Raw genomic sequence first — 23,365 nt, 5'->3', positions numbered from 1 at the left:
GTGGTCCGGCCAGCTGTGAGCCTGCCTTGACGAGGGACCACCGTACCAGGCAGAACCTACTGGCCCAGGAGAAGAACACCCAGGGTCTCGGACTACTTTGGCACAGTTCAGAAAGACATCCAGCCATGCATGAGAAAGATCCTAGCAGAATGGATGTTGCAGGTATGCTATAAGTCCCTATATAGCTGGGTAGCTCTCAGTGGTGGAAAGTAACTAATTACATTTACTGAAGTACTGTCTTTAGGTACAATTTTGAGTGTTTTGTTTTTTTTCTTCTACTTTAAACTTTTTCAAATGTTCAATACTTTTACTTCTACTAGTGGAGTACTACAATCCACTATAATTATTCGAAAACTTTAGTTAATAGTTATTTTTTAGATACAGATTTGTCTTACTAAACATACACATTAACCACTTTAAGTGTTGACGGATATTTTGGTAAAAGCAACACTTCATTTATTGTGGTAGATGTGATAACATAATGATCATCAACTAAGAACCAAGGAAGGCTGCAGTGCTGTGAAAAACTAAGTGTACCCCATACTAGCTGTACAAATGGCAGTAGAAAATCACATTTTGCAATGACCCTATCCAGCTAAAATAAAAGCTAGAAATATAATTTCAGGTACACCCCTATGGACCTATTCTCCATCCCATCTGCCTACCAGTTGAAGCAGGTGAATAGACTAATCATTAGAGCATCTTTAAAAGGAGGTAATATGGATGGTACAGTAGCCATTTTGACTGTTAAACACTGCTGAAGGTTATGGGTGTGATTCATTTAGGGTTTTCTGTTTTTCCAGCATGAAGTAACACCTAAATCCCACACAACCACAATTACGGTTATTTATTACCTCCAGCTGTGTTTACCCATCAAAATGTCTGCTTTGAAAAGGATCTACTGGAAGCCAGGTTCAGTTGCTGTTGACTTGTAATGTCATGCCAAGTCTGAGCTCTCCAAGGCCCTGTGAAGAAAGTTTGTTGATGCTCATGTGTCTGGGAGGAGTTTGAAAGCCATCTCCTCTATGAAACATGAAATAAACAATTCCACTGTTCAAAGTTAATCTATAAATGAATAAAATCTCTCTTGGCCAGGCCAGTTCAGCTCAAGAGTTGATTGAAAGATGCTTAGGGAAGTACAGGTAAAGTCCAGTCAAAATTCCAGCTTAGGATCTGCATGCAGCTATGGCTTTTAAGAGACTGGCCAAATTTTATCTGAAGGGGTTCAGGAAGTAAGAATCCACTCTCAAAAAATAATATGAGTGTCCAGCTAGCTGTTTGCCAGAAAAACCTTGGGTTGGCTGTGAAGCAGTCTTACATCAGCTTTGCAGGCAGCTGTTCAATAAAGTTGCCTGGCAGAAAGACAAACCATTACTGATTAATCAACTATGAATAATTATATTAACTGCATAGGACAGACATTGTCTTCATTTGAAGCAGAAACACTTCTCCATCAGCATCTGACATCTATGTCAGGAAGCTAAATCACTACTGATCGATGAACTAGAAATGACTGGCTAGCAGTCAGTGAAATAGTTGCCTGAGGCTGGAACACCTGCCCACATCAAATCAACTCCCTGGGCAGCAAATGCAATGTAGCCTACTTGCAGAATGTCAAAGTCCAGATCTTGTGGGGGAACTTGAAGTGGGCAGTAGTTAGTTACATGCAAGAAAGCCCTCAAATATTACACAGTTGAAGGAGTTCTTTACTGAAGAGTGGGCAAATATTCCTCTCAGTCGATGTTTACAATGAGTTCTGTCTACCAAATCACCAGCTATTGAACCTTTTGGTGTACCTTTTGTCTGCATGAGAAAACAGGTTTTGTCATTATTTATGTGGAATAAATATTAAGTATGATTTTCTATTTTTCATTTGTTAAATTATCTAGTTAATAGTGTTGAAATAAGGTCTAGGTTTCCATACATTTATGTTGAAATGGACACACATTTTCATGGGTGTACTGTACTCACTTTTCATGGCACTGTATGGTTCCCCAAATGTATTGTAGAATTCAGGAAATCGTAGTACTCCTAACACACAAGAAACCCTAAGCAGATCCCTTTAATATGGATCTACTGTATGACATAGGCCCATTTCAGTTCATTGAAATATGCATATGGTTAGGCTATGTTTACCAATGCAATCGTGCATTTTGGAATTAGACTATTATTGGAGTGTTTCCACACGTTTACAAATAACTGGTGTTTTATGAGTAATATTAATGAGGGGTTTTCATGACTTAATGAAATACTGTGTTGATTGATTGTCCCAATGCTGGATTTGCTCAAAATGTGTATCCGTTCCAGGAATGTGGGATGGTAGTGGTCTCAAGGTTAGACTGGTGCCTGGCTTCTGTGGTACCCTCTGACTTCCTGCAGTCAGTTCTTCATGCCATGCCATGTGTTCATCCCCGTCACCTCCACATTGCATACCGGCATGCTCACACATACATTGCCCTGGCAGCCACAGGTAAGTAGGCTGTAAACATGGTCTTTAGTCATGTCTTTAGTCATGTCTCTTTCAGAATATTATGTGAATTATGTGTACAAGATTAGTTTTGCCATTAGGCTATATCAGTGACAACTGACAAATTATAAATGTTATAATTTCACTTGTTGAAATCAAGCGACATTGTCTTTAGAGAACAACGGGCACAAAGCAGCCATAACTTTGATTACGATGTGTCAGCGGTTCATTTGGGAGACTGGGAGCTGAGTTTGTGTAATCCTGTATTGTGTGGTGTGAAAGACCCATGTCTGTCTATTCAGCTGGCTGATTTCCCACGAAACTCCATGATGTTGCCTGAGGCAACATGACTCTGAGATACAGTCAGCTACGGCCTTTTAGACAGACTGGGATGTTGTAAACCCCCTGAAATCTTCCCTGGCTGTTGATTATGTAGAAATCTGAGAAAGGACTTGTTGAGCTTAGTTCTTTGTTTTATCGTCTTTCCTGACAGCAATAAAGCTACTTTATAGGATTATCAGGTTTTGTGAATTGTCTGCTTATATGTGCTTTAGTCTTTCAGGGTGTGTTGTTCATCTAATTTTGTAGTCTTTCTTCAGGGGTGGTCTGGGTTGTACTGATGCTCTCTATTTCACTAGTGTCCTTAAGAGCTTACTTGAAAATGATCATTATTTAAATCCTGAAACTATGCATACTCATATGTTTTTATTCTTTCCCTTCTCTTCTTTTCTGTTCTTTCTGAGTACAAGTTTTTAGTTTGCCCTCCACTATTGCATGTGCAAGTGTGGGGGTTGCTATGGGAAAACTGAAGCCCCTGGTTGATAAGGTCTCCAGTGATACACTGATGCAGCATGTGGCCAACCTTTTGGTCATTGATCCGGTAAGGGTAATTTATAACGCTCTTCACTTGGACATATCCAGCATTGATTTGTATTTGATTGTTTTGAACATTAGCAGAAATACACACATTTAATAGTTTCTCAAACCGCCAGGTATTAAAGATTTCACTAGCAAAGGGAAAAATAACATTCAAGATATTCTTAAGAGGTCATAATCCAGGATGCCTTGTTTGGTCTGTTACATGTTTGTTTAGCTTCGCCCCGAAAGTCAAACAAGTCATCCGATGCACCAGTGGAAGGACAAGGGTTAGACATGTTATGACATGAGTAAAAGAAACATCCGTCTGTGTGCAAAGCTAGTTTTCTGCCAATAGCCATGTACATGTTTGGCTCCAAACAGGATTCTCCCCGCCTCTGCTATGAGAAATTGCAGAGAGCCTTAGAGCTCAGCTTTCCTCCTCATTACCAGGCTGCAAGTATTTGCAGCTCAGGACATCTGACAGAGAAATCCACTATGCACCCAGTGACTGACATTCCGGAAGACAGCTTGGCACCGTTGGTTTCAGATGTTACTTCAGGCTACCAAGCCCTCAACCTCCTGCTGGCCAGCAATGACTTGGGTTTATCATGAATTACCCCGTGAGACGGGAACCATAAATACCAGGAAGAACTATTTATGACACGTTATCTATCCACTGATAAAATTACTCTGAATGCCAGATAAAATGGCTTTCTCCACATGAATTATGACTATCCCTTAATGACATGTCTAAATGTCAGACTGACTTTAACAGTACTTTCCGAGTTCTTTACTTTTGCCATGGAATTTCTACTGAAGGTTTTGTTATTGTTGTTTAAGACAAGTATCCTTATGCCAGTTTGTAAACTTAAATATTCAAGCTAATGGATTATTAATGTATTCAATAAAAAAAAAAAGTCTTAAGTTTGTAGACATAGCTTGACGTTTCTGGGAATATGTATAAAACGGATCTGCTTTCTGGTTTCAGTATTGTACTACATTCTCCTAAAAAGATAAATGAAAAGCCAAAACTACAATTGCAATCATAAATCATTTATAACTGGGTCAAAGACAGGTTAAAGCCACACTCAGACAATTCTTTTATTCATTTCCTCAACCAGGTCAGATCAGTGGGACAGATCAAGATAACCCAAATGATAAGTCAGTTACTTTGGCAAACATGCTTCTTGTTTCTGTAAAAATAACAAAAACAGTCTTAGAAGCTATATACCCAATCAGTCTGGGCAAATTATTACGTGTACAACTGTGTGACGTCAACTACAATGGTCTAAAACGGACATGATGAAGCATTTAAAAAGAAAAAACATCTTGAAAATAAAATGCATGATACATTGTGTTCAATTGCAGATTAAAAACAAAATTTAAAAAAAAAGTATGTCACCTTAGATTTGTGTTCTCTTAAGATGGGCATGTTTTTTTTCCTCTACCACATCAAAGCAAACATTAATGAGATTACATCTGCCAACAATTACAAGGGTGATATCTCAGCCCTCACAAGTATTCCTTAGTTTTCCCAAAGTACAAGAACTTCCAGTTGAAATTAGGCCATTTCCTGTCATTTGAACACACACTCACAGGTTCATTATTTTAGCAACACGATGCTGCAGTATCTAAATAGTCAACTAATTTTAATGACACCGATAACCTAATGAAATCTGATAGATGATATGGTCTGATCTGATAAAGTGATTTTCCAGGCACTGGCTTGGGCATATTCTAAATTACTGCTAAGGCACCAATCTAATCAAGTTGCACCAAGGTGATAAGCATGGAATGTCTAGAATTTACAACGTAGTATAACCTGATAAAGTTCTATCTGTCTAGTTTACACAATTAAAATACCACAACAGTAAAATTCACATAAGGACCCATTCAACACTTCACAAATTGGGTTCCATGTGTTTTTCCAGTTCGTTTGAAAAGTTACCTATTAAGTAGGACATCCCATGATACTTAGGTTTAGCTGGCAGCAGGTCATAGTTCACCTTTAGACAATAGTTGTTTTGTTTTTAACGTTCCATCTTGTAACCTCTTAAAACTAGATATTGTTGTCATCAGCCTCAAAATAGCGATCTACAAAGAAATTGGGCTGGGCCCTCATTTGGGCTAGGCTGGAGAGTAAGGCAGGTTCTACAGGTTACTGGATGAAAGTCAGTGCATAGTAAACACCATTCATCATGTCATATCCCCATTCAACTTGTTATTGCAAATCATTTCACATGGAAAAGAAACAAACCCTAAATAAACAGTTCTTGGACAAAAGTCCCGGTTGCACACAAATATCAACTTGGCACTGTTTGGTGGTTCCTTAAATAAAATAGTGACATTCAACCGTTTAAAAATTGCAATCTTTGGTATTGATCAAAAAATATTTTTCTGATACCATAAAAGGCTATTAAAAAGAATACCCTCTAAAATTCTTCTCTCATTATTGTAGTTAGTTCAAGCAAATACTTTTTTTACATTTGCAACCCCATCCAAAAGCTGAAATCCACAGAACCAAGACTTTTAGCTGCTGTCACCAACAATGAATGAGAGGAGGTGACATAGTGGAGTCAGGAATGATTTAGCTTTTGAAATGGTAGTTCAATTTCATAGTAGTGCTTACAGCTCTATGCCAGATAGGGAAATACAGCAACTTATATTTTCTTTACCATGGGTATTGTTACCATGTGACAAAAATCTGTCTCTTACGTATGGTCAACTGAACCACTGCCTAGCTAGCTTTGTTTTGGCCTTAGGGTGGATTTCTTTGAGAGGAAGGTTTACAATTTCAAAACAATATTAAAGCAATCATTTTTCAACTGCCTGCCAAGAATCTCTGAAATGGATATGTGGATACGTATATTCAATGGCAGTCAATGATTCAACACTTGAAAAATAATCCCTTTTTGGTACTGTACAATGTTTATCCGACACCACATATTTCACTTTGGCTATGTATAGGTCAATTGAGGTCTTTTCTATTGAGAATCAATTTCTATAGGCTCTATGCACAGCAGCCATATTGGGAATGAATTGGGCCACCTTCCTTACTTCCTGCACAGGTGTTGCCAATGATACTAATTGTTCCATTTAGTGTGGCATAGTGGTTGTCTTATTTTCAAGAACCCCCATAACTCTGAGAGTGTACACATGGAACCAAATGGACCCGTTTTGTACACTCTCAGAGTTACACACCCACCATAAGGGGCCATTTGGGCATCAAAATGGTGTTTCTAGTGAGCCAAAATGGAACAATTATACTAATGAACACCTTCATTAGTATAATTGGTAACACCTGTGAAGGAAGTAAGAAGAGGCCCAATTTCTGTCCAATATGGCTGCTGTGCATAGAGCCTATTTGCTGGTCCTCAGCTTGCTCCAGCACCTGTTATTTCCATGGCCTGTTTGTAAGACGTTGTTACATTCTCACAGTCTGTGAGAGAAAAGGCACTATCAGACACTCCAGACTGGTAGCAGTTCCAGGGCCTTTGCGATAACAGGCCATCCCCAAGACTCCGGTCTTCATGGATGTCCAGGAGGTTGTCAGCTGACACGCATCCCCTCATGGTGCCCTTGACAGACAGTTCCATCTGAACTGGAAGCTCCACGCGGTCAGGAAGATCCAGCTGATCAAAGGATTCTGAAGAGAGAATGCTGTCTTCACTTATAGCCCCCTTTGGCCGTGCCCTGATGATGATCCCATGTGGCAAGGACGTCGCCAACTGGTCAAGAGACCCAAACGCCTGCAGGCCACCCGAGGAGAACTTCCCATTGCGCTTCAGAATGCCTTTTCTACGGGTTGGTACCGAGGGACACTCACGAGCATGCGATATCTGGGCAGAGTTTCTGCCGCTTTGAGAGGAGTAGCCCGACTCATGTTCTTGAGAGGAGTAGCCCGACTCCACCTCCGTTGGCTTCTTTAGGATACCCTTGCGAGGCAGCGACACAGCTGAAGGGGGATCTATTGGTGTAGACACGGCACATATGATCTGTGGCTCCGCCACGGCCATAGGCGCTTCACTGATCGCTTTCTGTTTCAGACTGCCACGTCTCTTCAGGATACCCTTAGAGGGCCTAGCGTCGCTGCCTCCTTCCTGCACAGTCTGGGAGACGTTGTTCTCCTTCCGCGACCTCCGCAGAGAGCGCTGCCGCACGACATCCCCTCCGCCTCCCTGTGAGCGCAGTAAGCAGCGCATTTTGGAGCCGTTCTCCAGCAGAGGCCTGGATGTTCGGCGCAGCCATCCGGCAATGCTGGCAAGTCCACCAGGCTGTTGCGGCGTTGGAGAGGCTGTACTGTCTGTCTGATCTACAGGCACGGCCTTACCCTCAGCCAGTAACGGCTGCTCATAGCCCCAGTTGAGCCACCAATGTCCTGCGATCTCCTCCACTGTAGCTCTGCGTTCCGGATTCACCATCAGCATCCAGCGAATGAGCCCACATGCATCTAAGAAAGAACAATGACAACAATACAAGAAATGGTAAATGTTCTGCATTTCAAGTGCTTTACAATATGCGTTATTGTACATTAACCCTTTCATACACAAACCGATGGCAGCGGCAACCATGCAAGGCACCAACCTGCTCATCGGAAGCAGTTAGGGGTTCAGTGTCTTGCTCAAGTATATTTCGACACAAAGCCAGGAGAGCCAGAGCTCCGGGGAACCGTCTAGTTCCCAGGTGGCCATTCTACCACCTGAGCCACTGCTGTCCCCAAAACTCACCTGAGGGGTGGGTAGGTTTGCGGTAATTTCCAGTGCTAATCTGCTGGACCAAGGTTTTGTGGTTATTCCCATCAAATGGCATGGCACCATGAACCAGGCTATACAGTAGTACACCAAGGGACCATGTGTCCACCTCTGGCCCTCTGTAAGGCCGTCCATTGACGATCTCTGGAGAGGCATACAGCGGACTGCCACAGAAGGTTTGAAGGTACTCGTCGCCATGGTAAAGATTTGACAAGCCAAAATCTGCAATCTGTTGAGAACAAAAGTATATTTACTGCCAAAAATAGTTTATTTAATATACGTAATATACGTTTCAATCGAAATCAAATGGATTTATACATGTAAAATAAACTATTTCTGGGTGCAATAAAGGAGAGTTGTGAGCCCCTCGTCATAAATTCAACTTCTGTACTTCACAGTTTGGCTCAGCAACAAAGAAAAGGAGATGTTCGTAAAATCTATCAAACTAAGTTACAAGTAAGCCATGTGGTGTCTTCTCTATATCACTGTCAAATTAATTCTATCTGTGCCACATTCATGGGAACCAATCTCTAATTGTATATTAAATCACATAGCCTAAACATGTTTGTGCCATGAGATGTAGTCTGGATTTCAACATTATGTCTAGTGTTCTATACTCTATATGAATAACAAATAAAATCTCCTATGACGAACCTAAAGAAACATGTGTTTAAAAGTTAATGGCAGTGAAATAATTTAGTAAATGGTGTATTGTAGGTGTATAAATTCCAATATAAGTGCTTTGACACAGGTGTCCATTATCCATACCTTTATATTCCCATTAGAATCCAATAAAATATTCTCCAGCTTCAGGTCCCGATGCACTATCCCATTCTAAGAGAAAGAAATATGGAGGTTATTCGCCTTTTATTTTGTATTTACATTTTATTTTAACATCACTAAGCCATATCACTTTGCATGTTAATGTACTGTAGGAGTAGAGCAACACACAGGGGAAGGTTATCCATTCATGGTTGGATTAAATTCTGCTCCAACAGAATAATTTGCTGGTATGTGAGATATGCTCCATTGTCCTCTACTCCACAGGGGGGCATGCCTTTGACGGGAACAGGAATTTGAATTAACGTTCAACTTCCAAAAATGCAGGTCAACCACTTTCGGCCGTTGCCAACAGTTCGGGTAGCAACTGGCACTTCTTTGTATATCATGTTAACTCTGTTTTCATTCTTTAAATGACGTATTCTTTTTTTGTAATTAAAGTATTTATTCTTTTTTCCAACAAATAAACATGACAAAACATAACAGACAAAACAAACAACACAACAGTACAGACAATACAAAAAATAAAAATACAAAAAATAAAAAATATATAAACATAAAAACAAACAACATAAATTAAATACACCTAACACAGGCAGTCATAACACAACTAGGCTAAGCGGACAACACCCCCTACCTCCCCTTTGTGATTTTTGATTACACATCAATTGCGATCTGTTTCTAAATGACGTATTCTTAACTCATTATGCAATCAGTGTTTGAATACACAGTATGTAAGGAAAAATAAAATTTACCGAAGTTGTAGTGGTAGTGAGAAAATGAAATAAGAAGACATACTGTACTTAGCACTAACTTTGACAGGGCAATTCAGTCTGTAAACACAGCCCTTTATACCGTTTATGGATGCCATCCCTGTAGCGTGGCCAACTCTACAGCTACCTTTATAATATTACACTGTGTACTGTAGACCTGATTCATGTGTGCAGTATGTGTGCAGTATGTGTTCAGTGTGTGTGTGCGTATGTGTGTGCGTGTGTGTGTGTGTGTGTGTGTGTGTGTGTTGGCCAGCCTGTCTGTTCCCTTGTACCCTCATTAGAGTTTTAGTGTGTGTGTTTGTGAGAGATGAGACCATTGGCCTTTAGCCCCGACGCTGGCTCTCCATAGATAAACGGTTCATTTCACTCTGCATAGTTCTTACAGCCACCCTGTTTCACAATAGCAGGATGATAATGAATAATACCCATTATGTAACTCTCAGGGTGCCAGTGTCCCCTGTACAAATCAGATGAGCAGACCAGTGCGCCAGGCTCTGCATCACATTTGACTTTCACATCATGACCATAAGTGGGAAATAATTTTTAAAAATTATGGCATGTACATTTTATTGGATGTTGAGTTTCCTTGTATTGTTCAACAGTTTTGATGTGCATCATAAAAATGTTGGCTTGGCTTGAGTGGTTTGTAAGAATGCTTTATCTCACTGGTTCTCAATGTGGGGTCTGGGGACTCCCCAGGGGGCTTTGAGGGGGATCCCTGCTAAATGATTGATATAACTCTGAGGTAAATTAACACTGAGCATTTTACAGTGTAGATTGGGGTCCCAGAGATTTAAAAAAAAAAAGGGGGGGGGGGGGGGGAATGGGGGTCCGTGGCCGAATGCATATCAAACTGGGGGACCTTGGAATTAAACAAAGGTTAAGAATCACTGCTTTACCTGATGGCAGTAATGCACAGCTGAAACGATCTGTCTGAAGAAGTGTCTGGCCTCACGTTCAGAGATCTTCTGCTTGTCACAGATGTAGTCGTACAGGTCTCCCCGGCAGGCATATTCCATGACGATCACAATCTTATCTTTGTTCTCAAACACTGTAACACAACACATATAAAGTGTTTAAAAGGGGAAACATTATACAGTATGAATTGGATGGTTAATTTTTCATTTTTCATTTGTTTTTGTTTGATTTCCTTGTTCTCTCAGTCTTTGTCAATTTTCATTTTTTGTTTTATTTCCTTGTACTCTCGTTCTTTGTTCTCTCATTTCTTTTGTTTCTGTTTTGTTTTTAGTTTTCTTTTTATTTTGATGAATCATGGTGATGTACTGGTTGGTAGCCATTGGACAGAGCATCTATTATTTGATGACTTTTAATTGTGGATAGGTCCTGCTCCTTTTCATTTATGGAATATGTAAAAAGTAAAAAAGTAAAGTAAATGCATGTAATCATGTAAACCATTAACCCATTAAGACCTGGAATTGTGTCATTTTTAGATGTGGGCTAAAAAGCATTATTTTACACTTTGGGCTATTCAAAAATAGCAGATATACAAGCTCATAGCGCGGCACCGAGTGCCGCGCTATGAGCTTGTAGATCTGCTATTTTTGAAAAATCGTGAAAATGTGTGCAAATCTTCTGAATATATATATTTTTAAAGCGAACATTTTTAACTCAAATCTTTGCTTCTGGGGGTCCCTGGAACAACATATTTTGATGGGGGTCCGCGGCCAAATACATATAATTTTGGGGGTCCTTGACATGAAAAAGATGGAGCACCACTGATATAGAAACATACGTTTTTCAGAAAAGTTGAGATTTAGGAGACATGTAGAATCGGCTTCAGGTATCAATGGGTTAATAAAATAAATAAAGATTAAATGAAATATTGTACCAGTTAACTTACAAATCAAATCAGTCTACACATGGTCATAGTGAACAATAACTGGACACGAAGAAACAAAAAAAATACATGTCTTATTACTGTAATTTCTGTGCTGGTCTATACATCGCCGACACAGTTACAACCCGTTTTATATGGTGCACTTTTAAATAGACTCCAGTGATCTAACAGTCCCTTCTATTCCCCTTGGGCAGAGGATCAACAAAAGTCTTGTTTACACACACAGAGAGGTCACACAGAGGTACAGACTGCAAGAAGATGACCTTATAGGCTGCCATGCCATGCATGTGAGGCACCGAAAGGCACAGGACGTGTACATTACCCTGCAGTAGTGAGGGGGTACGGCAGGGTACCGCCGCTTATGTAACCTAGAATGGGGTCCTCAAAACAAAGACTTGCGTGACCAAGCTCTGAACGACCCACCAAGCAGTGATCATCAATTCGGTCACGTTCCCCTTTCTTTCACTTGTGCTTTCAAGTGAAAGAAAAGAAGGTGTACGCTGAAGCTCCACTGCATGTTAAGATTTCTGAATGCTGTATACCTTCATATATGGTGATGATGTACGGGTGGCTGAGCGACGACATGATCTCAATTTCTCTGCGGATATGAACGAGGTCCTGTTCATCCTTGATCTTGTCTTTTCGGATGGACTTAATGGCAACCTAAGAGAAAAAAATGACAGCTTTTAACTTTTGAAGAAACATGTACTTTCATTTATATCATAAAAAAATCAAATAAAATAAACCTTTACTAATTTTAGTCAAGTCAAATATAGGGCTGTCACGATTACAAATTTAAGTTGACGATTAATTGTCACTCAATTAATTGAGATTAACGATTTAATTATGGGTTTTGGCATTGAACATTGGACTTTGAACATATGAATAAAACATTTCTGTTCGCCTTTTAGTCTTCGTAATAAAAAAATGGACAGGGCAGATATGACAAATAACTTAAATATACAAAGACATTATTGACATATTTAATAATTTTATACATGTAAAAATAGCAGAAATAGCAGATCTGCAAGCATACAACGCGTCACTTTGTGACGCATTGTAAGCTTGTAGATCTGCTATTTCAGCTTTTTTAATATTTGAAAATGTGTGAAATTTTTTCAACATGGAAACGATGCGAAACGATTATGTAATAATTGTGACAGGCCTAGTCAAATATTTGAGACATGGGTTACAGACAAGGCCATAATCAATGGTTTCCTGACTAAATATTGACTGTGATAAGTTCACCAGCTGGTTGACGGCCAACAGAAAGGGAAAGGGGTTGGAACGGTTTACAATATGAAATGGTTGCATAGTAAATTCACTCTATCCAAACACAATAGTTTGTACTGTAGAAAGAGGGACGATTGGCAGGGAACTTCACAGTTACTGTACTCATAATTAGACAGCGAGTGCACGTGTGTGTGTCTGTGTGTGTGTGTGGGGGGGGGGGGGGGGGGGGTGAGGGGGGGGCTCAATGACGTCATTGAGGCCCCGTCTCCACAGCCAGTGTCAATTTCAATACCATACATCATTATACACAAGTTCGCATACATTTTTTATGTGTACAGTAGGTTCTATAATGTGATACCTATGGATTCGTTTTCAATTTGAATCTTGTACAGTGTGTTTTCTTTGTTTTGTTTTTGGAAACCTGGACATCTTAAGTTCTTGTCTGTCCCCTGTGTGTGCGTCATCAACTTTCCCCAAGGTTGAGAGGTGTCATGAAGCCTCACTACAGAAGGCGAAAGTGGGGTGTTTCTCACAATCAGGACCCTCAGTACTAACATACGTGGTAAGAGATAACACAAGTTACGTACGGCATTGTCAGACTAGATTTGACCTCCAATGAGTCATAGTCTAAGCCTGCAGGGTGCATATCTGTCCTGTCTGCAGCACAATACACCATGAATGCACTGCTTCCTGATTCTGGGAAATAAGGACTTTTCCTCAAAATGTTTTCATACCGGCAGTTGTCTGACTACTGGCTTACTCATGCTCACGAATCCGATGAGTTAACACCACTGTGGGTGTGTCTGCATTGACAGTGTTTCTCGTTGTACTGTAGGTCTGTTAGAATCAAGTTTTTCACAGGGTGGAATATATATATATATAAGATCCCCTAGAAATCCAGTCACTCCAATGAAAAACTAATGTTTTTACATTGAACATCTCTAATACTGAGTAGTACTAGTCAAATAATTGGATTACTCTAGCCAGATTGGCTGTGCTTCTTATCTCTTCTTGAGACGGTGTTAAGTAACATTACGCAACTAACTAATCAGGATGTCTGGACTGATCAATGAACAAAGACACAAACACTGTATCTGATGTCATGAGTTCAAGGCCAGCTTGACAGACTTAAAAGTGTGTCAAACTACCTGCCACCCAGACTACCAAGACATTATGTAATCAAACTCATGGGGAGACAATAGGTTCAACCGAACTTTGTAGTGTTATAGCTCCTGTAAGACGAAGCCCTCCTTTGTTGCTATGGGTCACTCAGTTTCAAATGGCACACATTCACCACCTTATGTTGAGGGGAATGAGGCAGATAGATTACTGAGAACAAAAGCATTTTAAATACTGTATGTCTCCATTATATAATATCCAGGGTTTCCACTCCTTTTGACTGATGAAATTACAAAACTTTTCCATAACGTTTTGCCAAATTTTCCACAACCGTATTTCTGCAACTATACATTGCAGATGCGTTTTTATTTTTTTTTAACAGCTGTAAATTGTACAGAGGTACGGTTTGGATTGTTAAAAGGATAAACAAAAAAGGCCCTATAGGCGCTTGTTTCCATTGGGGTTTTCTGTTATGGTGTGGTAGGACAATGGGAGAAATGGTCATAATTTGCCTCATTTTCCCTTCTATACCTTTCCTTAAATTAATGGCTGGCGTTCATAAACGCTGTTGCAATGTTGATATTGCCTTCCTAATTTGCTTAACCAATTAAGGCCTGAGGTTCCGATTCTACAAATGTCTTCTAAATCTTAACAGTTTTTCTTTTTTAAACCTATGTTGCTATACATCAGTGGTTCTCAAACCTTTTCATGTCAAGGACCTCCAAAATTATATGTATTTGTCCGCCGACAACCCATCTCAAAATATTTTGCCCCAGGGACCCCCCCAGAAGCAAAGATTTGAGTTAAAAAATGTTTGCTTTAAAAGATATATAGGCTATATTGAAAGATTTGATCTTGCTATATTGAAGAGCTTGTATATCTGCTATTTTTGAATAGCCAAAGTATAAAATAATGGTCAAAGTGGTTACACAGATGCGCTCCCTGTTTAATGGGTTAAACCACTTGTTAGACTGCTAGCTTTTGAAAAAGTAATGAACATTTAGTGTAGGTCCAGGTGGCACAGGATTGAAGTTCCTGCCCACTACCATGGAGACAGGGGTTCAATTTCTCCACAGTGCCTCCGGCTTGGCTGGGACAAACAATCGGCTGTGTCCATGGGTGCCAGTCGGCATTTGCAACAGCAATTATCAATGCCAGTGGCTATTTAAAGAGGTATAAAGAATGAGAGGTATAAAGAATGATATGGTAGGGAACAAGACACATCAGTTGCCCATTAAACTCTATTTAAAAGACAGACAAGTGACACAATTAGGTCTGTTCTTTAAGGCTTATGATTATGTGTTGAAAAATGAAAGCACTCTGCTGTAACCTGTTCCAAATAGTTGTGGTCATAGAAATACATTCAAATGACAGCTGAAGGGGTACTCATTCCTCAGAATCCCAATAATTACAAAAATAAAATAAAATGTTCAGGATAGTAATTATTGAGGGGAACAAGTTGCCTTTCTGAAACCTTTTTTTGTTCTACACACACACCTCTTTTTTTCCCGCGGTGTACTTTCGGCTGTTGAAATAATGTACTACATGACTGTTCCCCTTCAAGTCAAGTCACCTCTTTTCCCATTTTCCATTACTTTTCCAAATAGATAACGTACGGTTGTCCAAAACTTTTCCAGGCTTGGAAAATGCAATTCAAAATTCCATTACTACTTTTCCAATATTTTCAGGAACCCTAATATTAGCCATGTTCTCTTTAGCGAACATTAAATCTGCTATCTATTGACGTACGGTAATCAAATTCATACAAAACATATCAAATGAGACATTTAGAGAAATTTTAGACCCAGGCTTGAACCAAAGAGAATATAGATTTGTGACTGTGAAATTGTACACTCCAGATCAACTTATGAAAGCATGCCGTGTCACAGATGATCTCATTCCGGTGAGAGGCATGCAGACAAGGCAGAACATGTATCACAAGGCTTGTTGTCAATAGACATTTCATAAGGAGAACTCAAAACTGCCACTTCCTTGAACGTGTTAATCCAGTACCAGCATCACCTAATACCAAGGAAGGATGAAACGGATGATTTGGCAGCTACCAAACCCACACAAAAGTTGTTTATGGATACGCTTTACGTCATGTCCATATATTTGTACGGACATGTAGGCCAAAATAGCCTAACTGTTTATCAATTTCCATTTGATGTATACTTTTCAATGTGCGACATAACATAATGAACAAACTTATTACCTTTTGTGAACTGTAAAGCGTCCTTGGGTTTCAGAAAGGCGCTATATAAATTCAAGTTATTATTATTATTATTATTGTTTTATGGAATTTCTGAGCAGAGGGCCAAGATAAAAAGTAAGGAAAAAGGCAGTTATTGATCTTTTTTATTATTTTCCTTGATTTTTTGTCTAGGAGGTTAAATAATTAGTAAATTAAATTACAGTACAATCTTACTTCATATAAAATGAAATCAGTGGATTGTTTTTTTTACTCTAGGAGTGTATAAATGGTTATTTGGATCCATTGAGGATGTCCATTGAGATGTTATCTTGTACAGGGTTGGATCTAACAGGTGCTGCTGGTTCCTTTAACCCATTTTAAACTTTAAAGACTGCACATAACATCATGATGAACAGTGCTTTGTAGTTAAGAAGCAGGTTAGCAGGTTATCCATCAATTGCTGATTAACAAACAGTCCCATTTGTTTACCACCTACTGGCTTCAAGGCATTCTCAATGACCTCCTTGCCATTGTCCACTCTATTTTGAGTACCTCCCTTAACCCTTAGGGCACAAGGGCCTGGAATGCACCTAAAAGAGTAATTGCCATTGGAGGAAATGCATTTCCTTCACTTTCCCAGTGGCAAACATTCCATCATCTGGGTCACATATAAGATCTCATTGTCATCATGTGACAATGTGTACTTTCACTTTGCTTACCTAGTCTTTAGAGATGGCTATATAAAGATAGCGTAGAAAATCTAACAATTTATTTTCAAATGTCCATATAATGACAGACCACATTCAAATTGTTACATACACATCGTATCTCCATCTAAAGCATTATTCCAATTTACAAACTCAGAATATGACTGTAGTTGTGCCCACTTAAATAACTTGTTCATCCAGTTGTTCTGTTTTACTTTAACCTTAGTAGCACACTAAAAACACATTTTGAGAAACAAAACTCACAAACAGTCAAATATGAGTTGCCATAACAGGCACTGTTGCCGTGTTACTGTTGCAGCCTACTACATGGTCCAGTCTTCCAATGTCTGACATACATTATTTTCCTTGATTGTGAGATGATAATTAGCCAATATCATTTTCTTAGAAGTAGGCTTTTAAGGCCTACCATAAATAGCCGACTGCTATGAAAAGTTCTTATTTTTTAATTGCACTGTAATTTTTTAATTGTACCGTTTTGACCCCAGGAAGAATAGTCACTCTGCTGAGGCAGTCACTAATGGGGATCTAAAATAAACAATGGACAATAAACTTCTATGAAAATACCGTATTTTCATATAGGCCTACTCTCTTGTACTTTGTCCCCCCAAAAAATAAATGTAGGTCATCATTACCAAACGAAAAGGCCTAAAGTTAAACTATAAATAAGCACAGACAACAGATGACACCTGACCTGATGAACAGGCCTTGCTTTACATAGGCTAATTATTGAGAACGGTTGATGTAGCCTCAACAGTGGTGGAAAAAGTACTCACATTTGTTACTTAAGTAAAAGTATCAATACGGCATTGTAGAAATACTGTCTCAAAATGTACTTGAGTAAAGGTACAAAAGTATTAGTATCAAAATGTACTTAAAGTACAAAAATGTTTGTTGTGAGCTTGTAGATCGGCTATTTTCAAATAGACTATAGGTATAAAATAAGGCTAAAGTGATTAATGTATGTTTTATAATGTAATCATGTTTATCTGCAAAGTAGCTAGTACCTAAAGTTTTCAAATAATTGTAGTGGAGTAAAAGTACAATATTTGCCTCTGAGATGTAGTGGAGTCGAAGTAAAAGTACTGAGAATTGGAAATACTCCAGTAAAGTAAAAGTACCTCACAATTGTAGTTAAGTACACAATACTTGAGTAAATGTACTTAAGTTACTTTACACCACTGTGCCTCACACATTACAACGGGGTTTAAAAAAAAAAAATGATTCAAAGTAAAAGTGAAAGCTTTACCATTCTGCCAGATCTCTCCTTGGCTTTCTTGACTTTTCCATAAGTTCCCTTTCCGAGCGTCTCCAGAAACTCGTACCTGTGTTTCAGGTTGTGTTTGTGGTGGTGTCTCTTCACGGCTTGCTTCTTGACAGAAGAAGACATCATAATAATGTTGTGTTTTGTCAGATGGACATTTGCCGCAGCAGCAGGTGGTAAAACCCTCTCCTCACAACTTGAAACATCCATTTCTAATTCTAGAATCACTTTTTCTTTTGGCTCAAATATCCCCCGTGAACGAAAGTCACTCTGTGGTCAACACACAGGTCAAACCACATTCCTCGTTGAGTCTCTTCTTGTGTTGTTTGTTTGGTCCAGATGTCTAGAATAATAACATCACAGCAGCGCCTCTCTCGTTGTTGTTTGTTGTGCCGACAAGACAAAACATGCGATCTTTAAATAAAAAACAACTTTGGTACCACATAAGCTATGATGAGTCCAAGACGAGTTGTTTTGGAGTCCTTTGGTTTGCGTTGTGTGTTCTGTTGGTTGGTTGGTGGACCACACTTCCATACAATCCACAGCCGTTGACATTCATTATCGTTCACTCAGCGAGCGAGCGTGCACCACCAATCCTACACGCCAAAATAGTAGAGGGTCGTGTTGCCAGGTTTTGTGAGAGAAATAAGCAGCCAGGTCTATGAAAACAAGCCCTACAGATGCGTATGGATGCGACTACTAGGCTACATATGAGCCCTTTAAGCTGTACTCAAGTAAGATTTTGAGTTTTTTTCTTTTCTTTACTTGAGTATTACATTTACTTCTACCCCACTACATCTCAGAGGAACATATTGTACTTTTACTTTACTCCACTCCACTACAATGATTTTACAGCTATACTTTTCAGATTTTGATTATTATGACAAAACATGCATTTATCACTTCAACCCGAAACAACACGTCACAGATCTGCTATTTTCCAAAAAAGAAAATATTAACAAATGTGGAATATTTAGAAAAAATAAACATTTTAATGACACAAATCTTGTATGGGGGTTTTGATTGATTGATTGGATACTTTATTTAGATTAGAAGCTTGCAGTCCCTGCCTGGCATGACATTTTTAGATGGGGGTCCGCAGACAAATATATATTAATTTGGGAGTCCTTGACTTGAAAATATTTGAGAACCACTGGTTTAAACAACATTTAGGAAACAAGCCCAAATAAGCAACTACGCTTTAGAAACAAACAAGCACCCAAAAAACGCAACCCGCAACCACCAATATTTAACTAAACAAGCCTAAAGTCGCTTATAATAAGCGGACATGGCAACGCTGATAGAGGGGCGTCATTTAAGCCTGGGTCAATACTTCGTCGTATGACTGTGTGTCGCGCGTCGAAAATAGCCGAGCTCCGCATGCGACGCTGTGTTGAGGCTCGATCGGCTGTTTTCGGTAGTGCTGCCAGGTCTGCTTATAATAAGCGACTTTGGGCTTGTTTTTCTTTAAAGTTGTTGCCGGTAGTTTATTTGGGGCTTGTTATTTGCTTATATTTGAGCTTGTTTCCAAAGTGTAGTTGCTTATTTGGGCTTGTTTCTAAATTGTAGTTGCTTATTTGGGCTTGTCTCTGAAGTGTAGTTGCTTATTTGGGCTTTGTTGTCCTAATGTTGTTTAAACCATGGTTCTCAAACATTTTCATGTCAAGGACCCCCAAAAGAAATAACATATTTGTTAGCGGATGATGACGGATCTCCGTCTGAAAATATTTTGTGCCAGGGACCCCAAACAAGATTTTTGTTGATTTTTTTGGGGGATTTTTTATTTATTTTTTCAAAATTTGGTTTAAAAATAGCAGATCTACAAGTTCACAACGCCAATGCGTTGCATCGCGACACGTTGTGAACTTGTAGATTGGCTATTTTCAAATAGCTGAATACACATAAAATAGCCGCCTGCCCTACATTAAACTAAACAATTTGCTGCGGGCTTTTTCAGCATCTAACTTGTCCAAGAAAATGTCAGTTTATATTAATCAATCTCAATTATATATTAGCTTAAGCTTAGGATATATAACGAACACAAGACAGGTATAATAGGACATCTGGTTATCTCCACCCCTAAGTGCCCACTCGTCCAGGTGCCCACGTGTCCCTAGTGCCCAGATGAATTTGGTGGCCAGTTGTCCTGGTGCCCACCTCTCCAGGTGCCCACTCGTCCAGGTGCCCGGTTATCTCCACCCCTAAGTGCCCACTCTTCCAGATGCCCACATGTCCCACATGCCCAGATGGTTTTGGTTCCCAGTTGTCCCTAGGCCTAGTGCCCAGATGGTTTTGGTGCCCACCTGTCCTGTTACCATAACAACAATGTAATTAATGTGAGCACTGAGCAAAATCCTCCATCTAGTTTTTTTGCATGCCCATTTAACAAGAGTCAAGAAGATCAATTTGAATACTAGCAGGCAGGCATGATGGATTGTCCAGTCCACGATCCACCACATGAAGCCTTATAGGCTACATTAATGTTTGAAGGCTTTCACACAAAAACTAGGTAAACTAAATACGTTGGTTCAGTTTTTACAAAAAAAACATGGATCATTCATTTCAGTCATTGAATGTCATGACAAATTATCGCCACTAGAGTCCAGTATGTAGTCAACAATTGCTTAAAGCTGTGTTTTGACCATTCTCTGCCAGTGGGATGGTCTTCTGGGCTGGCCCCCAAATGTTAATAGATTGCAGTTCAGTATTATTATCGATATTAAATATTGATTAATACTGATTTAATAATAACAATAATGATGATGATGATGATGTAAAAATGATACAAATTGTTTTTTTGTTCATTCAATTGAATTGGCTGTTCTGTTACAAACTAAATTTTAAGTTGCACAACCATAATTCATGAACGAAAATTCAAGAAATGATTTGAATTAAATAACAGCTATCATAGATCCAAACAGAAAAAGTCAGTAGCAGTGTACTGTTGTGGTATAGCCTAGTGGTGACTAACGTACTTTGATAAAAACAAAACAGGAAAACCTTGGGTATTAACAGGCCCCTGATCCCAACACACACACACACACACACACACACTCTCTCTCTCTCTCTCTTTCTCTTTCTCTTTCTCACTCTCTCTCTCTCTCTCACACGCACGCACGCACACACACACACACACACACACACACACACACACACACACACACACACACACACACACACACACACACACACACACACACACACACACACACACACACACACACACACATTTTAACAATTTATTCATGTCCACATAAAGGAAAGCATACAAGGACACAAATATTAAAGACTAGAGTTTCGGGGGGCTACGCCCCCCTCAACCCCAGCTGCGCACGGGGCCCAGCGTGGCCGTGTGTATATGGGGGGACCCAAATCGCCGGAGTGAAACTGTAGAAAAGTTTTTTTGAAAAAGGAAAAAATTTGAAGAAATAATATTTGTTATGTTTCAGGGGGTCCACAGGGGGTCCGCGGACCCCCTGATGGTGCACTGACCCCCTGTGGAGTGTTGGGACGCGCGGGGACACGCCTGGAAGATTGCGGACCATTTCGGTGTGTTTTTTTTTTTCATGAAGGTGGTTGCTTGTTTCTGGCGCAGGCTGTGCAAACCTGGCAACCCAGCGCATGCTGCCGCACAAACCCAGCGCATGCTGCCGCACGTTTAAGTGGCGTAGCGTCATGAGGGTGAGTGGGGCCGTGGCTCGGTCAGTGAAGACCCTGTAGTGCGGATGATATGTGGCATAGAGGGGCAGATTGTAAATCCACAGAGGAAACATCCGTGGGCTACCATTGGTTCAGCGATGTGTGCGGTCGCCCTGCGGCCCCTCCTCCTCCACCAATGTGCAGTATTGAGAGCCCTGACGTCACAACATTTGGAGCGATGGGCACTGCACTGTGGTTGGTTAGGGTACACCTAGGGCCCAGGTAGAACCCAGTTAAAGCCTGCATGGGCAAACCCAGTTAGGACCCGCCTTGGTCCCACATAAACATGGCTAGTTGGGGCCCACCTAAGGGCCAGGTAGAAGCTACTTATAGCCTGCATGGGCATCGCAGTTGGGACTGAAGTGGATGCCGCTGACATTGCTGACATGGGGTCCATATGGTTTAGCCCACCTTGAAACCATATGGGAACTACGCTGGCATGCTGGCTGTAATGCAAACGCTGCATCATACCTGCAGTGTGTAGTTTGATGTTGTGTGTGTAGCAGATATACCTGCAGTGTGTAGATCAATGTCCATAGGAAAGTCAATGCCCAGCAGTGTTTTTTTCCCCCAGCAGAGTTTCTAGTGTCTCTGTGTCTCTCTGGAAGAGGTTGCACATGAACTCTGCAGCCGCACTGAGGCGCTCCAACACAAACACTCTGACATTAAGCTGCTGCACACAACAAACATCAGCACCACGCTGCTGTTTGTCCAAAAGACACAATATCTCCTCTCCCACCGACGTCATGTGTTCATTTATCGACAGCCGTACAGACTCCTTTTGACACATTGTACGTCGTTTATCCAGCTCTCACTGACTCTCCACATCTGGCTGTTATTTTGCTGCGATCAAGTCAACGATGTGAGAGATTAGCTATCACAGACGGACGGACAGGGGGTGAAACATAGTCTTGCGCCATGCCTTTCGGCCTGGCGGAGACAATAAAAAACCGAAAGTAAAGGAAATGGCCATTTCTGCAACAGAAGTAGTCAATAAACTATGCTATGAAAACATGGGCCACATTGGCAAAGAATGTAAGAAAGAGGCAATCATCATGTAGAAAATAGCCGATGTCCAAGCTTACAAAGCCTCTCAACGTGAGGCGTTTCGAGCTTGTAGATCGGCTATTTTGACAATATTTACTTGTGGAACGGAGTCAAACAGAATGGGGGGGTCCCAGATCAAGTACGTGTATTTGGGGGGGGGGGGGGGGGGCGGCGTGAAAGGGTTGATAAACACTGCTGTAATCGGAGCGAAATTATCTGAAATTAGTACATGACCATAATGCAGGCAAACATGCGTTGCACGGGGCGGTCCTGCCATTACGTTAGTTACTGTAGTTGCTGTGGAGCGACATAGTTCTCCAGAAGACACACACAAACATACACCATCTACAATGGACGAACTGAGCAGCAATATAGACATTCACCACACGAACGTGCATTGTTGACAAAGTGATTGCACAGGCGCTGCAAGCATGACAACCAGGTTAGCGTTAGCGACATGGCAGCTATCACAGCGCCCTGTACGTCGTGCTGCAACTGCCTGTGATGGCTACAGCAGTAACAGCAAGCTGTCTGCGATGCCATTGTCTGGAGACTGCTCTTAGCGTGACACGACCAATGAGAGTGTGCGCTGTA

At 40.4% G+C, this 23,365-nt stretch overlaps 1 protein-coding gene across 1 annotated transcript; it reads right to left on the bottom strand.

Moving 5' to 3' along the window:
• Positions 1-4,362: 4,362 nt before the first annotated feature.
• Positions 4,363-18,588, bottom strand: nuak2 (NUAK family, SNF1-like kinase, 2). Its single transcript, XM_084062796.1, has 7 exons — positions 18,011-18,588; positions 12,033-12,153; positions 10,532-10,683; positions 8,845-8,910; positions 8,053-8,305; positions 6,686-7,775; positions 4,363-6,326 (listed from the first exon to the last, which is right to left on the bottom strand). Exons 1-6 carry the CDS (start codon positions 18,233-18,235, stop codon positions 6,700-6,702), a joined length of 1,893 nt encoding a protein of 630 aa, XP_083918922.1. The 5' UTR covers positions 18,236-18,588; the 3' UTR covers positions 4,363-6,326; positions 6,686-6,699.
• Between the last annotated feature and the right edge of the window lie 4,777 nt (positions 18,589-23,365).

This window comes from Gymnoscopelus microlampas (genome assembly GCF_963454915.1).
Source record: "Gymnoscopelus microlampas genome assembly, chromosome: 7".
In the NCBI taxonomy this organism is placed as follows: domain Eukaryota; kingdom Metazoa; phylum Chordata; class Actinopteri; order Myctophiformes; family Myctophidae; genus Gymnoscopelus; species Gymnoscopelus microlampas.
This window is presented reverse-complemented; position numbering and strand designations above follow the sequence as displayed.